Below are 15,330 nucleotides of genomic sequence, written 5' to 3'. Positions count from 1 at the left end.
TGTCCAAGAAAAAGATGAGAAGAATTGATTTATAAGATGCAGACAGGACCTCAACTGTGTGCGAGGTAAACAGGCAATATCCCAGCTGTGATTGATATTAACTGAATACAAAATAGTGTTATGCTGCGGCTGTTTGACCACGCTATTTGTCAATACTTTATTATGGCAGTCGCAACATTGGCGGTGTCTTTGTAATAGCTCGCACGGCTGTCATGTGCAAACATGAAACATCAACCAACCTGTTCAAAACATTTGTGGAACGGGAGGGGGGGGGGGGTCGTTGCTTTAAGAAATTTGTCCGAGAAACATGCTCCGATGAAACAGGCAAATTATTCAAAACATGTCACAGTGACCAGAGCCCCTCTCAGGGTAAAACAGCCTGCCAAAAATAGGATGAGGAATAAGCAGAGCATTGATCAGAGTGTGTTTTCCTTCCATTCCCTCTGAAAAGAGCAGCTCAGCAGGCATGTGATCTCTAAGTGATGCTCCTAAAACCCATCCCTCTCACTAACCGCATGGGACCCCGTCCAGTATCTTACACCCCGGCCCCAAACATTTATCACCGTCTTCATTCTTGTCTGCGCTCGCTGTGTGCAGTTATCGCTCAAATGGCTTTCAGCGGGAAGTTTTTTATTCTAGAAGACAACAATGGAGGCTTCGATATCAGACTTAAATAGAACTAGACAGATACATTTAGGATGTATTTGTACACTGTGATGTTAATGGAATGCACTGGTGGTTTCTTTTAACAGGTTTTTTTTTTTCATTTTCTTTTTTCAACTGTAGTAAATGAGCCCTTTTTTGCATTCTTCTCATTGATTAGTAATAGCGCAGCCTTTTTCTTGACATCAAAATAATCTATTTAATATCGTCTGCTTTCAAGGACAATGATAGAAAAAATATGGATGCCTCTGGGTAAATTAGGTACCAATAGAAATAGGAAAAAACAAGTTAACACCTACCTTTTTTGTACGACAATTTAAAATTCCGAAACGTGGGTTAATTTTTTTTTTTTAAACCTCAGTTAAGACCTGCAGAAGCAATTAAACTGGTGATGTAATAAAGGCCTATGACAGCTACATTTTAAGCATTTTTATGCTTCCAACCCTCTTATGATCACATAAAATAAAATTATATATTACGGACGTCAAAATGTCAGATTAACCCAATATTGAAGATGTAGTTAATACATTTAAGCTTTGTAAACCGATTTGTTTGCATGCCTTCCTCACACACAAGGAAATGAGGTGTGTAAGTGAGAATACCAAAACAAATATATTATTTGTTGAAGCATATTTTGACTGCCGACTGTGATCATCCCAACTCTTCAGCATGTAAAGTGTGGGTTTAGAGAACCGTGCTAACGCGTGGTAATGGTTGCAGATTTTAACACACCGGGCCTGACAGGAGTCGGGACTACATAAGACTACATTTTGAAGTGTTTATTATCCAAGAATGATGTGGCATATCTATTTCAGATCAGATCAATTTAAAGTGATGAGGCCTCTCGTCCCTGTGATTATAATCTCACCTGAAACCATGTGGCAAGTTTTTGTTGAATCCAGTGGAAAATTGACAAAGTTATCACAACACAAACCTATTACACAAAATCTGGGGAGTCAATTCCTAGGGAAAAAAATATGAGGGAAAGAATGTGTGTTTTTGGCTCCAATTCAGGTCTGAAGCGTCTCTCTTACTCACTCCCTTCCTTTTCACTCTCGCCTGTTCCCTTCCTTTCTTTCTCTTAACTTTCCCTCTCCCACTCTTTCTCTCCCCACATCTGGAGGGTGTCTGGTGTGACTGTGTGACTCCTCGTCTGCTATGGGACAGCCTGCGTTTGGACTGGACGTCAGACTTTGGTGCGTTTCGGCAAATGTTGGTCGGACGGGGTAAGTAGGTGGGCCAGAACTTTGTTTTGGCGGACTTACCTGCTGCGTGTTTTACGGGTGGCTGCTATGTCTTGTTGTGTTGTGTGGAGCTGAGAGTTTAAAGCGTCAGCATCATTCATCCATGCATGACAAGGTGGCATGTGTATTTCAGACCAGATCCAGACCACTTAACGGTGCGGGAAACCACTGCACGACGGCTGCTCAGCTGAGACGCATAAAAACAAGAAGATGACGTTCAAAATGCTCAGCATCTTTGCATCTGTGCATGCTGCTTGTCTGTCTGTCTGTCTGTCTGTAAATCTATCTATCTATCTCTGTTTTTGCCACTTTACCTCTAGTAGTTGTTTTCAAACTGAAAAGAGTGACGGATGTTTTTTGTCATCTGCTTTGAGTGCCCCATTTGGAATATTTCTGTGCACCAATACGAGGGCTTTTTTCCTAGATTGTCATAAGAAAAAAGAAAAAAAAATCTATACCCGAAGAGTGTTCTGTAAATAGCTGTAAATGCTTCTGTGTGACTTCATTTGAAAGCATGTGACTCTTGTGCTCTTTTTTTCTTCAAATTGGCCTCTCCAGTTGCTGAGGATTGAAGCTTCAGCCACAGCAGAGAGAGAGGACAGAGAAACGGCTGCCTGTTGTTCTTGTTCTTGTTGGCCTGGTGCGTAAACATTGCAAACTCTCCATCAGTTAGTTTTCTTTGATATAATAATACAGTTTTCTTTTTTTTTTTTTGCGAGGACAGACCAGTGTTGGTGGATGGAAATGATTTGAAGCGAAATGATGCAGCACATAGTCATAGTAAATTGTGGTAAAGAGAAACATGTGTGTTTTGCTTACACTTGATTTAGTGTTTGGTAGGGGAACTTAAAGGGGAACAGAGGTGGAAGATACTGAATTTCAGCCCCTGGTACGGGTCAAGCTCCAAAAAACCTTGGATCTGTCATTTCCCATAATGATGGGGATGGTAGGTCATATTATAGAAGAATATATTGATGTGATGAAGTGTGCAAGCACATTGATAAACCAGGCGATCAATCATTTGCGAGAACGGGTTGATAAACTGTGACTGCAAGGACATATTTTGGTGGAGCACTCGCATTGCCAGGATGAACACGGCTTCTGATCTGTGATCCTCAAAACAACGAGAGCCGCTCCAGCACCTACTAAAGGCAAACATGCATGCTAACGTATTCATGTTTAGCAGGTATCGTGTTCAAGATGTTTAGCATGTTAACAGGCTAATGTTTTCTAATCGGCACGACACAGGGACGTCCCAAAGTGCAGCCGATGCCGATGGGACTGTCATAAGTTTTGCAGCTATTGGCGCCGACGATGCCACTGGAGCAAAAGTCAAATAATCGCTTTAGAGCATAATGTCTGCAACAGATTTCATGACAATCTATCTCATCTGAGACATTTCATTCTGGACCACAGTGGTAGAGCATCTCTTGAGGCACGCTGGGCTGAGAGTTACATAACGTAAAAGCCATGTAATTCGTTGCTTCGCAGCGCTTCATAATCGGCGCCTGAGGAATAGAATACTACAACCCCCGCCTTTCTCCGGTATGCTACTTATAATTTCACTGGACTAAGAGTAGTACACACTCTGACTCCCAAATGGAGTTGTTGAGTTAGCGTCTGTGCTTAAAGCGAACAGGTGTGGAACACAGATAAATTAAGCAATTATATTTTGGGGCGCTATAAAGTGTGTAAAGTGTGTTTTCAACCGTGTAAGTTGCAGAGCTTTAGCTGTTAGGGGTTTGACCCTTAATGAATTTCCTGCATCACTTAGCAGCTGACTAACATGGTGTGTGTGCTGAATTGAACTGGATGGCTGTGATAAAGATACTTCAGGAGGTTCGTTCCACACAGATGATTCAGAGGAACGCAGCTGGATTGCATTAATATGTTCACTAAATAAAATAATGGCAGTGAAGGAAATGATCAGTTGGTGATGTATAATCACCAACAGATAATCACAAAAACACGTTTGATCACTTTAATCAAAATGGAAATCCACTTATTGATAATTTTGCCCCTACAATTATTACTGTTTCTTTATTCAACTGCTCTGACTTTCCTTCTCGAGCCACCAGCAGGTTGACATTTTGTGTTTTAACTCACAGAGGTCTCAGGTCATTTTCTCGATTGTATATAATTTCTTAAATTCACTTTTTAAAGTCACTTGCATATGATACATACCCATGTGTTTTACATCTAAAATTGCAGAACAGTCTCAGCTCTCTATATAATGAGGCATCATTGTCCTAAGGCACAAGTGTAAAGTGATATCATGGCCCTAAAGCTGAAAAATACATATACTATTTTGGAACTTCTTCTTTGAAACGTCTCATGGACTGCCACAGGATTTGGACCAACATCTAATGGGTCCACATTAGCTTCAACAGTTTTCAGTTTCAGCCTCCCCGAATGATGAATCATTTCAATTGGTCCAATACTTTGGTTTATGACCAAACAGGGGGATGACCTGCACAAACCACCTGTCTGCTAATTAGCTAGCTAACTTCCACCATGCTTTAATCCTGAAAAAGAGTCGAACAAAGTACTCACTCATCTGGTGATAGCAGTGCTTTCCTTCCATTGTTACGTTACGACTCTACTGCTCGTTTGAGTTGTAAAAACTTCACCTCAGTGAGTCCAAGACTTGCTGTAAGTCAGCTAAGTTCATACCGAAGTTAGCCCGCTACAACATACAACGCATTAAAATGCACGCCACTCTGGACCATCCCGCTATTTTATTTCTGCTGGTAGGCCTATTCCACAATGACGATTGGCAACACAGAACCTCAGTGGTGCTAACTTAAGAAGTCTTAAAATATGAAAATGACCTACCACTGCTGCTTTAATGGCCAAAAAGTAGCAGACTCTTTCCAGGAACAAAGCTCTCGTGATGTTTTTAACTTCACTGTCCATGTGCTTGTGCAACAGGAGAGCTCAGCAGTGGACATGGCCTTTCCCAAGCATTCCTTCCTGCAGGCCCTGAGCGTGCTGCTCTTGGCTTCGGTGTTGGTGCGTTGCCAGGCCCCTATCGAACCAGAGGAAGAGGACGAGGAAGATACCACCATCGCAACAGTGGTGACGAAATCCGAGACGCTCAAATGTCCTCCGGAGTGCAGCTGTACGGCAGAAGGGGCAGTGGATTGTGCTGGAGTCGACCTCACAGAGTTCCCCGCCGAGCTGCATGAGAAAACGCGACAGCTCTCTCTGCAGGTCTTTTACTCAACTGCCAATTCACATAAGCAGTCACGCACGTTGCCATTTAGTAAATTCGGCTCAGAAATGAGCTTGTCAACGGTGCAAACTCTCTTCTGAACTTGTATTTGCTGTCTGTGTTTTGTCCCATAATGCCAGAACAACAAAATTGCAGAGATAACAGTGGAGCACATTTCCCATCTGCATCAGCTCGAGACGCTCAACCTTCAGAACAACTGGCTTACAACCAATGGTACACACTCTAAGACAATCTGAATACTTGGCAGGAACCTGGTGTCCAGCGGTGGTGTGGACCAGAATACAGATATTTTTGTAATTCTGTTTTGTACTCACAGTTCCTGCGTAGGAGTGGGTCTGTGTCGATTAGCTTTGTAGTCGGAGCCTTGAATTGTCAAGTCAATTTGGAGCAATCTTACAAAGCAGTGGCAGAGAAAATACAGTGCTATTAGCTTGCTTTCAATTCTTACACCAATTCAACTGTTCCTACAATATTAGTCTTTTTTCTCAGACTATTGCTACATCCAGCAGAGTGAAGGGCAATCAACAGGGATATATAACAGGATGTTTAGCAGATAGTCTGGCTTTAAAAGGCAGAAAGAAATGAGCTCAACCGCTAATGCTTGTGTTTGGGATGGCTGTGCTTTATCAGTGTTACATAACACCCATGAATAACACAAGTTATGATTTGCAACCATATACAAGCCGTGGGATAAACATGCAGGCAGACATCGGCCACGCGAGCGTCTGTGAATTCTTTGTTCGTCTTAAAGAAAACGTTGAATCCCAGTCGTAGATCTGTCAATCACAACAGACACTGAACCCTAAGCTAACAATTGTTTGTTTCTGACAACACCTTTGTTGTTTCTGCTTGAAGTGTAACTGAATGCCAGTTTGTCATCGTCATCCTGACTTACAGCGGTGCTAAGATAAACTGACTGCTTTGTCGATCTTTTCGCCCTGGCCATTATCCTCCATTGGAAAAAAAATAGTCTGAGTGATAACACCATAGGATGAAATTGTGTACCTGACTACAGTGTAAAAAGGAAATGACTGGAAGGTGTTTCACAAATTGTAACACATGGGTGGACCTCTGACCTGCCATGTAGTTGCCCCAACAGTGTTTTGAGCAATGCTTTGCTGTTCAAGTCAAGCTGAACTGAACATACCTGAATAATATTGGCCAAAGGTTAGCGGTGATACTGTGTATCAGTAATGATGCAATACTGCATGGAGCTGGTTGCTGAGCTATTGGTCTTATAAACAAAGTTAAAGTCCTGAACTGAACCAAATACTTCAAATCCACAAACTGGACTCAATGTTACAACAAGGTACTTTTAACTAATTTAGTTATGAAACAGACTCAATTTAATACTGATGCCTCTGTATGACCTACATTCGCAAACGAGACCATCACAAGAAGATTGGTATTGGTATCTCTATACAGCCATGGCCAAAGCTCTTAATGCAACATCATGTTAACGAGTGCCCAGCTCGGACAGACCAAGATCTGTCTTGTCCACGGTTGTAGGACCTGGAGCTAACCCGCCCGCTTCCTGGGAGGTAACACTGACAGCACGCTGCTGCAGGCCCACGCCGTATTGCTGGGCACGCTGGAGGCACGAGAGAACCAGGACCAAGCCGAGCAGACTGTCTTGAGAGGTTTTCTGAAATCAAACGTTTTCTAAAGAGACTCTGGCAGCTGCAGATCTTTACAACGGGAAGTGTTGGTGCTCCAAGCTGTTGCCAACAAATCAGTGGGCTGAACCTAGGAAAACTATTTATATTAACCAAAGTGATGAGTTGTTTCTACCTCTGCACATATTAGTCTCCAGAGCTTTTGAAGAACTTCTTAGTATTTGAGATTTACTGATTTACTATGTGTTTGATGAAAACCACACACACATATGCTTTTGTCGATCAACTTGGGGTGCAAGATAAATTAATTTGTAATTCAGGATGTTTTTTTCTCTTTTATAGGCCTTGAAGATGAAGGTTTTGAAATGCTTGAAGAGCTGGCTTATTTATACTTGGCAAATAACCAGGTGAGTCACACGCCAGACTTTCATATGTTTGTTCTCAATGTTGACCTCAAATCTGCTTCCAAGATTCTCCTGCAATCTTATCTTTTCTGTATTTATCTCACAATTATTTAGCTCTATTCTCTTCCGACACACTGACATAAAGCCAGCTGGCAGGGAGAGGTGGCAGTCTCCTCTCATACACTCTATGCAAGCTTATGCTTGTAATCACTTCCAGTATGGCTGTGCCAGCTGGTGAGGGCTAAAATGTTACTGACCCTTTTGGACACAGAGCGAGAGAGAAAGGATGGACAGATTTGTTTGTGCCTTCACAGAGATGAATAGGCAAACAGGATACAGGAAGAATAGGGGATTTTAAAGTGCTCACTAAGCCTCAAAGACACCCATGCTGCTTTAATCCATAAACCATGTTATAAAGGAGAGAGCTCTAAGTGAACATCTAATCTCACCAGTGCTTCTCGGATTTGCTATTTTGTACAATGTAGCGCTCGCTCCAGTACCAGTGGCAAAGGTAAAAATATCCTTGCTTATATTAAGGGGCACACAGCTCGCCATATAACATTTCTTAACTGTACATGAAGTAGTTTGTCACTGTCTTCCAAACATCTTCTCTGCAACATGTATGTTTACGGTTCTGGTTAAATTTGGGCAACTAACTCGAATAACTTGGCGAGGGTGTCATGGTTATTTGGGGTTCTTTTGGTTGTTTTGGTTTTAAGGCATACTTAGATTATGTCCACCCTAAACCATTTACGCCGTTTTCTGTGAGGAGGTTTGGGTTTTGTTTTGGTGTTTTTTGCCCATCATGTCATGCTTTGTACGCCTGTTTACATCCAGCCTCGTTAGCCCTGCCTTTGTATTGTCTTGTTACCCAATCATAGTTTTCCCCTCCATATTCTGGTTATCTGCCCACTCCAGCTGGGCCTTGTCTGGTAATCAGCACCTTTTGTGTTATTTTTCATTTTGTTTGTCACCATTTCGAATGTTTCTGCCTTGCATAAATAATTGGAAACTAATTGGTTTGTTTATTAGTTCCGCAAATGCAGAGACAATACGGTGTACATTTTTTTTTATTACGTTGGATATAATATAAGAAACCCTTAAAACTGAAAAACACCAAGGATTCCAACAGAAGAGTCCAACAAACCGATGAGAAAAGGTTTGTGACTATGAATGGTCAAAAACCAGACCACTCGTATATAGCCAATCCATCGAGTAGATCAGGGTCAACTCCATCGTGGAGTTTACCCTGCGTGTTTTACCGGTTAGGTGACCCGACAAATATTAACCTGGTGGTACTAATTAAAAGTCAGGGCATCATTAAAGTCATTACGATACATCAGCCAGAGACCATGACTTTCTGCAAAAAATGTCACAACAATTCATCCAATATTGGTTGAGAGAATTCACTCAGGACCGATGTGGTGGACTGTTCGACCAATCAACCAGTGGACATTGCCATCTCTCGAGCAACAATGTAGCGTCATGCTTCTTTTCTTGTGCTTGCAGCTCAACTCGGCACCAAAAGTCCTACCACCCTCTTTGGTCAGTGCTGATTTTGCTGCTAATCAACTTACAAGGATCTACCCATATACGTTTGGCCAAAAACCAAAACTGAGGTATGAATGTGTGTTTGTGTCAAATGTACCCCTTGTTCTTGGAATCATGTCCATTTATACATGGCAATGATCCTTGATCATGGCTTCTAGATCCGTGTATCTCCACAACAACAAGTTGACTGACGCAGGACTTCCTGACCATACATTCAATGGTTCTGACAAGCTGGAGATTCTCACCATGTCCAGCAACTTCCTGCGAGTTGTCCCAATGAACTTGCCCTCCAGCCTTTACCGTCTTCATCTGAAGGTCCAGCCCCTGTTAAGTTTGTATTTAGATGTCAAGTTTAAGATATAAATTGGGTTTCCTTTGATTCATTAATAAGGTAAATGATAGCGCAAGAATTGCTCAATTTTCAGAGTAACAAGATCGAGAAAATCCCACCTGGGGCCTTTGACAACTTGCCAAACCTCAGAGAGTTGTATCTCCAGAACAACCTCCTCAGCAATGAAGGCATGGACAACGAGACTTTCAGGTAGACAGCCCCCGAGGGGTAAACATATTCCAACATGTTGATGCTATTGCCAAGTATGAATGAGGAAATTCCTTGATTTATGTGTTTTAAAGTGTTTACCAGAAAAAAAGCATCCTCTCGACAAAACTATATATGATTTTCTGTATTGCAACATCCAACCGAAAGCACCCAGAACTGATTTAATGACTTTCTCTCCTTCTACTTTTCTCTCCTGGTAGCCAATTGAGCAGCTTGGAGTGTCTGGACTTGTCGAATAACAACTTGAGTGTCGTCCCCAAGGGTCTGCCTCGCAATCTGGTGCTGCTACATCTGGAGAAGAACTCCATCAATAGTATCCCCAAAGACTCTCTTGCTTCTGTCCGAAACCTTGAGTACCTGCTCCTCCACAATAACAAGCTGCGCTCCCGTTCCATCCACCCGACTGCCTTCCAGGTACAGGTCTATTGAATGTAATATCCTTTTGGATCTTGAACATGCTGTGTGTAAAAACATGGACATTTCAGGCTGTATCTTCAATTGTAACTCAAGGCTGCAAGAGATGATATTCCCCACAGCTTTTTTTAAAAAACGCATTTGCTTTTTCACTAGGGCTTGAAGAAACTGCACACTCTCCACATGTACAACAACTTGCTGGAGCGAGTTCCCAGGGGCTTGCCTAAGCGGGCCAAGACCCTCATGATTCTACACAACTTCATAAACGAAATTAGCCGTAATGACCTGGCCCTGTTGTTCTCCCTCACCGAGCTCAACCTCAGCTATAACAAACTGACCAGCCCCAAAGTACACCGTGAGGCCTTCAGAAAGCTGCGTATTCTGGAAACCCTGGATCTGTCGGGGAACAGCCTTCAATCGATGCCCATGGGTCTTCCTCGCAGCCTGCTGGTGCTCGAAATCAAGAACAACCAGCTAAACTCTATACCGGATGGGGCATTGACGGGCATGGGGAAGCTACAAAAGCTCATCCTCAGCGACAACCAGCTGAAACTGAATTCAGCCTACCAGGGAGCTTGGATGGAGCTCATTGCGCTCACAGTGAGTGGCTGGCGGAGGAATGAAAATGGCAGATGTTAGTGCAATACGTTTTGTAGCCCTTGTCCACTGCAGTAACTTAACCTGCAGCCAGGACTCTGTGTTTTTTGCGTGACAACTTTAAACTCTTCACAGGTTTGTTTTCAGTTGATAAAAGTAAATAGTAGCATTTTGGTCACCTGAAATGTCTTATCGAGCACCCAGTTGTACAGTACCTAACTCCACTCTCTTGTGTTACCTCTGGTTTAAAAAAAACAAGATTGACGATGGCCGAAATGCCAAACTTGAGGCTTAAAAACAGCATTCCCCAAACCAATGAGTAACGTCATGGTTCTTATAGACAGTCAATGGTATTTACCGTGTTAGACCTCTAAATATATCAAACTTTTAAGTTTTCATATCTTTGAGTATGAGGTACAAGAGTCCAGAGCACATGAAGCGAATGTGTCAGTATTTAGTGGAAGCAAAGCAATTAATACTTTATGTAAAGGCAGTGTTGATAATGCCGACTGCCGAGGAGAGCTGGATTCCCATGTGTCCGAGTCAAGTCGAGGCAAGTGTTCGGGTTTGCAGTGCAAAACAACCTCAGCAATGATTTCCTTTTAGATTTGTTTCTGCAGTAGAAAAGGGATATTTGTTTCACATATTAGCATATTTCTGTATAATTCTTCTCTTTACAGGGATTTATAACAAGGATCAGAGAAAATATTTTATTATGTTCGTTATTCATTGAGAATCTTGTAATTTTAGACTCTAGACCTTTCTGGCAACCAGCTGTCACACATCCCCTCGGACCTGCCTGAATCTCTGGAGTACCTTTACCTGCAAAGTAACCGCATCTCCAGTGTTCCTGCTTCAGCATTTGAAGGCACTCCGAATATCAAAGGCATCTTCCTCCGGTAGGGGACACAGAAACCATTTCTTATCAATCAGGAGGTTGTAGTACACTTAGTCTTTTCACTGACAAATAAGTGCTTTCTTTCTAAGCAAATAAGTGCTTTCTTTCCGGGGAGGCATAAAATTCCTGCATCAAAATAATGCATCGTGACAGTTTGGATTATTTGAAAAGGGTCATTTATTATCACACTACCATTTAATTATCACGGCAAACAATTACGCTGAACTGTAAGTAAAGTACAAAAAAATGCGAGGTAAACAAATACTTTCTGTTTCCTATTCTGAGCCATTGCAGGTCACGTGAAAAATGATCCAAAGATCCGTACCAAAGACCCAGTCAAAGTGAACGAATCATGACTGTTTAGCTGGCTACCAGTGTTGAGCCTATGCCGATTCGTTTGTCTGTGTCTTTGGATCAAAGTTTCGTTCTTCTGCTAACCAACTCTTCGGATCTATGATTCGTTCTTCTGCCGGATATGAGTCTCCGGCAGAAGAACGAATCCTTGATCCAAAGACAGTACTGGGAAACAGAAATGATTCGTTCATTTCCCGACCCGGTCTTTGTATGAGTCTTTGGATCCTTTTTCACGTGACCTGCATTCAACGAATCATTTCTGTTTTCTTGGCTGTGCCTATGCAAGTCCCGATGCGCGGCCACGAGGACATGAACCAATCTTTTTTTGAGAAGACTCATTACTCTTGAGTCTTTGTAAGGATTCGTTCATTTTGAACGAATCGTTCACGAACGACACATCACTACTCTACACCGTCTGCAAGGCTTTTTTTTTTCCAATTTGGATTGATCTCCACTCAGGAAATGATGACGCAAATGTAATCAAAGAATGGGCGCGAGGGAATTGTTGCTTTTGTTTATGCTGTTTTGAGGGACGGCTGCAGTCGGGAAGACACACACCCAGGTGCTTTCCCCCTTTGAAAAACACATTTTTACTATTAGCTCAAAGGGAGTTTAGGGACAATGAAAATTATTGGATTCCTGTTCTTTTGATTCTTTTGGAAGTGTCTGAGGAAGGAAAGACATCCACAGTGTGTAAAGCTCACAATTCAAAAAACAAGTGCGTTGAGTATATGAAGGTACTGTAGTTTAACAAATTCAAACACATTCAACATTTTGGTGTGGAATATGTTTTCGACTGTAAATTCGTACAAAGCTGATATTACATAAACCTTTAACTCCTCACACCTTAGTTTAAACGGCAGAAAGTTACTTTCAATCTTACAAAAAGTCTCAGAGTTATGTGAATAAGGTTTTGATTCATAAAGGTGAACCTTTTTAAACTACCCCTGCTATCCTGGTCTGTTACTAATCAACTAAATTTACTAGGAGTTGACCAAGCTTCATTTTGCAGAGTACTGCAGTGCGTTATCTAATCTCTCCATCTCTTCATTTGCTGTGCATTCAGCAAAATTTCCACTTTGGTTTATTCCACATAGTGCAGGCTTATACCCACAAGCACTGCAGCTGAAAGCAGCGGCCAGGCAGCAGAGTAAAAAGGTTTCAAGGCTTTTGTTCTGTTTGGTTGTCAGCCTGACCTCAACCTAGTTGCTTTGCAGCTTGCAATTATAGGCCTTGACCCCTTCCAGGCTGTCGTGCTCTTCCTGGTGTTCATATCAGCTGTTGCCACATTTCTTTTAGTTTTTTTTTTTTTTACCAAAATCCCCCCCACAGCCGACACAGAGCCGCTGGAATGCTCCCCATCAGTGAGGGGGAGGGAAGTGGATTCCTCTGTGTGCGTGTTACTAATTGCATGTTTATTGCATGTCGGCCAGTTGTTCATGGGGGACATATGAAAGCATTTTCACTGATAGATAAGCGTTAATGCAGGTGATGACTGTGTTTCAGTGCTTTGATGTTAAGTTGGTGAAGCGCCATTTAGCTTTCAGCCAAAGTCAATTTTGATCAACTGTCAAGTGGCGAAAAACACTTCACAAATGCCTTTCTCTTTTTTCCCCTCCTCCTGTTAGGTTTAACCGCCTGTCTGTGGACTCTGTGGACGAGAGCTCATTCGCACACCTGTCCAACTTGCAAGTGCTGGACATCGGCACAGAAAACACCAACCTGCCCTTTAAAAGAGAGGAGATGGAAGAGGAGCAGGAGACATAAAGATGCCCATGAATGAACTGACGTTGGACTGCATTGTGTCAAAGGAAGCACAGGCTTTTAAGGAGCACTGATGCATTGTGCTGAGTGGCAGAGTTACATATTTCTGGTGCAGGATACCAGATGAAGTTTTTCTTTTCTTTTTGTATAGCCCAAAAAAACCCAAAACAAATCACTAAGTTCCATTAGTTTCCATTTTTTGGGCTGGTTAGTATAGCATGTCTTTAGCTTTAAATATTTGTGTTGGACTGTTGACACGCAACATCTATCGTCTAATTGTATTTTTCAGCTTTATTTTAAAAAACACATTCACAGCAGGGGATTTTCCCAGGTAAATGTTTTAGAATCAAGACCCAAAATCTGAGCCGAGTGAAAACGGACACATTGTTTGCATGGTGTGAGTCTTTCTCGGCTGTCTGTCATTTTGTTACTGGCTGCCTTGTCTCCGTCTCTGGCCTGAAAGAAAAGTTATTAAATAAGACATTCTTTGGTCAAATTTGTGTTTTTATCCCCAACGGTTGTAAGATAAGCAGTTTCCCATTAGAACCAACGCAGCCTCGGTAGTTTCAATTTTATCATTGATTAATCTATTGCTTTTTGTCCACAAGTAATTGATTAATGTCAGAAATGACAAATACTCATCATAAGCTGGAAGAGCTTTTTCAAAAGACTTCATTTTGTCTGGTCAACAATCCAGAAAACTCTTTATAATGATACGGAAAAGAAAGGATGGCCTCACATTTGATTAATTCTTAAAAGGTGGATGATATCATGCACCTTTTTTGTTTCGATTTATGGCCTACGTTTGTTAGCATTAGCAAATCAGTTTATTTGCGTTCTGTCAAGTTTGTATGCGCAGTGGCAGTTTTCATTATGACTGGTGGGATACGCTTCTGTTCCAAATTCAAATTGAGAATCTATCGACAAGGGATTCATTGGACGGGGTGCACATATTTGATCACGAGTTAAGTATTTCAGTGTTGGATGACATTGCATTTTTTATTAAAACATTACATTTCATGAATTCTTTTAGCCCACCATTTTGTTGGATGCGCTCCAGACCGACAGTCGCCTTTTAGAGCAAATTGCACTTTCTGTCACCGCCAGTTACGGCATCAAACAACCGTAACTGAAATGGTAAAGGGACAGTTGACCTCAAAATCAAAAAGTACACATTTTCCCTTTTACCTGTAGTGCTATTTTTCAATCTCGATAGTGTTGGTGAGAGTTTCTGTAACGCTGGCTAGCTCGGTGGCGCCAGGTGTGCTAGCAGTATTGAGTATAGATGCCCAAAAAATATGTATTTTTTATTTTAGGGTGAACTGTAACTGTTTGGATGATTGAACTAAATTTTGAATCACCATTAATGTACCAACAATGTGGATGATTGTTGGTAGGACAATATTTTTTACCATGTGCTTGTGAATCAAATATTTCAAACATAAACGCAATTTTAATGTATCTGAAGCTTCAATCCACCTTGCTCCTTTTCAGTCCATTCCTACTTTTTTTTTTTATATTAGCAAATATTTTTACTATGACAAAAAACTCACTATATTGGTATGCATACAGTGTCACTTTCACATACAGCAGTATAGTATTGTCACATATACAGTCATTGAACACAGCAATAAATTATTTCAAAAGGCTGAAGAAGACTGTGCGTTTCCTAACATTCACAAGAACTGTGTTTCAGCAGCTTCTCCCCCACAGTGCGGTGTCACTGCTCATTTTTCATTTGTCTTTCTCATATTATATATACTGTATATATACTCTCACATGCAGCTAATGCCAGAGACTGTAAAAAGAAAAAAAAACACATCAGAGTACAATCTTCCCATAATGAAAACGCTGGGAGATCTGAGAGTTGCTGTGCACGGACGAAATGATTGATAAAATGACAAAATACATGAAGTATTTGACCAGTGGATTTGAGCCTTTATGTGATAAGAATGAAATGTACCATAATGAAATTGCACATGTAAACATTCAGGTTTAAAGGGTATAGGTTCAGATTTTTCAAGTCCACTG

The 15,330-nt window shown here is 41.5% G+C and overlaps 1 protein-coding gene across 2 annotated transcripts; it reads left to right on the top strand.

The window, feature by feature from the left end:
• Positions 1-1,789: 1,789 nt before the first annotated feature.
• podn (podocan) lies at positions 1,790-14,917 on the top strand. 2 transcript variants are annotated; one of them, XM_068590080.1, is made up of 12 exons: positions 1,790-1,859; positions 2,466-2,547; positions 4,839-5,120; positions 5,262-5,355; positions 7,101-7,165; positions 8,672-8,781; positions 8,872-9,028; positions 9,139-9,254; positions 9,473-9,686; positions 9,843-10,286; positions 11,034-11,182; positions 13,164-14,917. In XM_068590080.1, the coding sequence occupies exons 3-12, from the start codon at positions 4,857-4,859 to the stop codon at positions 13,300-13,302; spliced, it is 1,752 nt and encodes a 583-aa protein (XP_068446181.1). In that variant the 5' UTR covers positions 1,790-1,859; positions 2,466-2,547; positions 4,839-4,856; the 3' UTR covers positions 13,303-14,917. The 2 variants fall into 2 exon arrangements, with proteins under 2 accessions (XP_068446181.1, XP_068446179.1); XM_068590078.1 differs by having other exon boundaries at positions 1,834-1,889.
• The last annotated feature ends 413 nt before the right edge of the window (positions 14,918-15,330 follow it).

Source organism: Clinocottus analis, unplaced genomic scaffold, assembly GCF_023055335.1.
Source record: "Clinocottus analis isolate CAN_PGR_092001 unplaced genomic scaffold, fCliAna1.0.p SCAF_23, whole genome shotgun sequence".
In the NCBI taxonomy this organism is placed as follows: domain Eukaryota; kingdom Metazoa; phylum Chordata; class Actinopteri; order Perciformes; family Cottidae; genus Clinocottus; species Clinocottus analis.
Note: the sequence above shows the minus strand (reverse complement) of the source record. Positions and strands in the feature narration are given on the sequence as shown.

What these genes read in the sequence shown, in the direction of transcription:
- podn (XM_068590080.1), top strand. Translation starts at nt 4,857, where the DNA reads ATGGCCTTTCCCAAGCATTCCTTCCTGCAGGCCCTGAGCGTGCTGCTC. An exon ending in TTTACCGTCTTCATCTGAAG is followed by an intron (nt 9,029 to 9,138) that starts GTCCAGCCCCTG and finishes CTCAATTTTCAG; the next exon opens with AGTAACAAGATCGAGAAAAT. An exon ending in ATCAAAGGCATCTTCCTCCG is followed by an intron (nt 11,183 to 13,163) that starts GTAGGGGACACA and finishes TCCTCCTGTTAG; the next exon opens with GTTTAACCGCCTGTCTGTGG.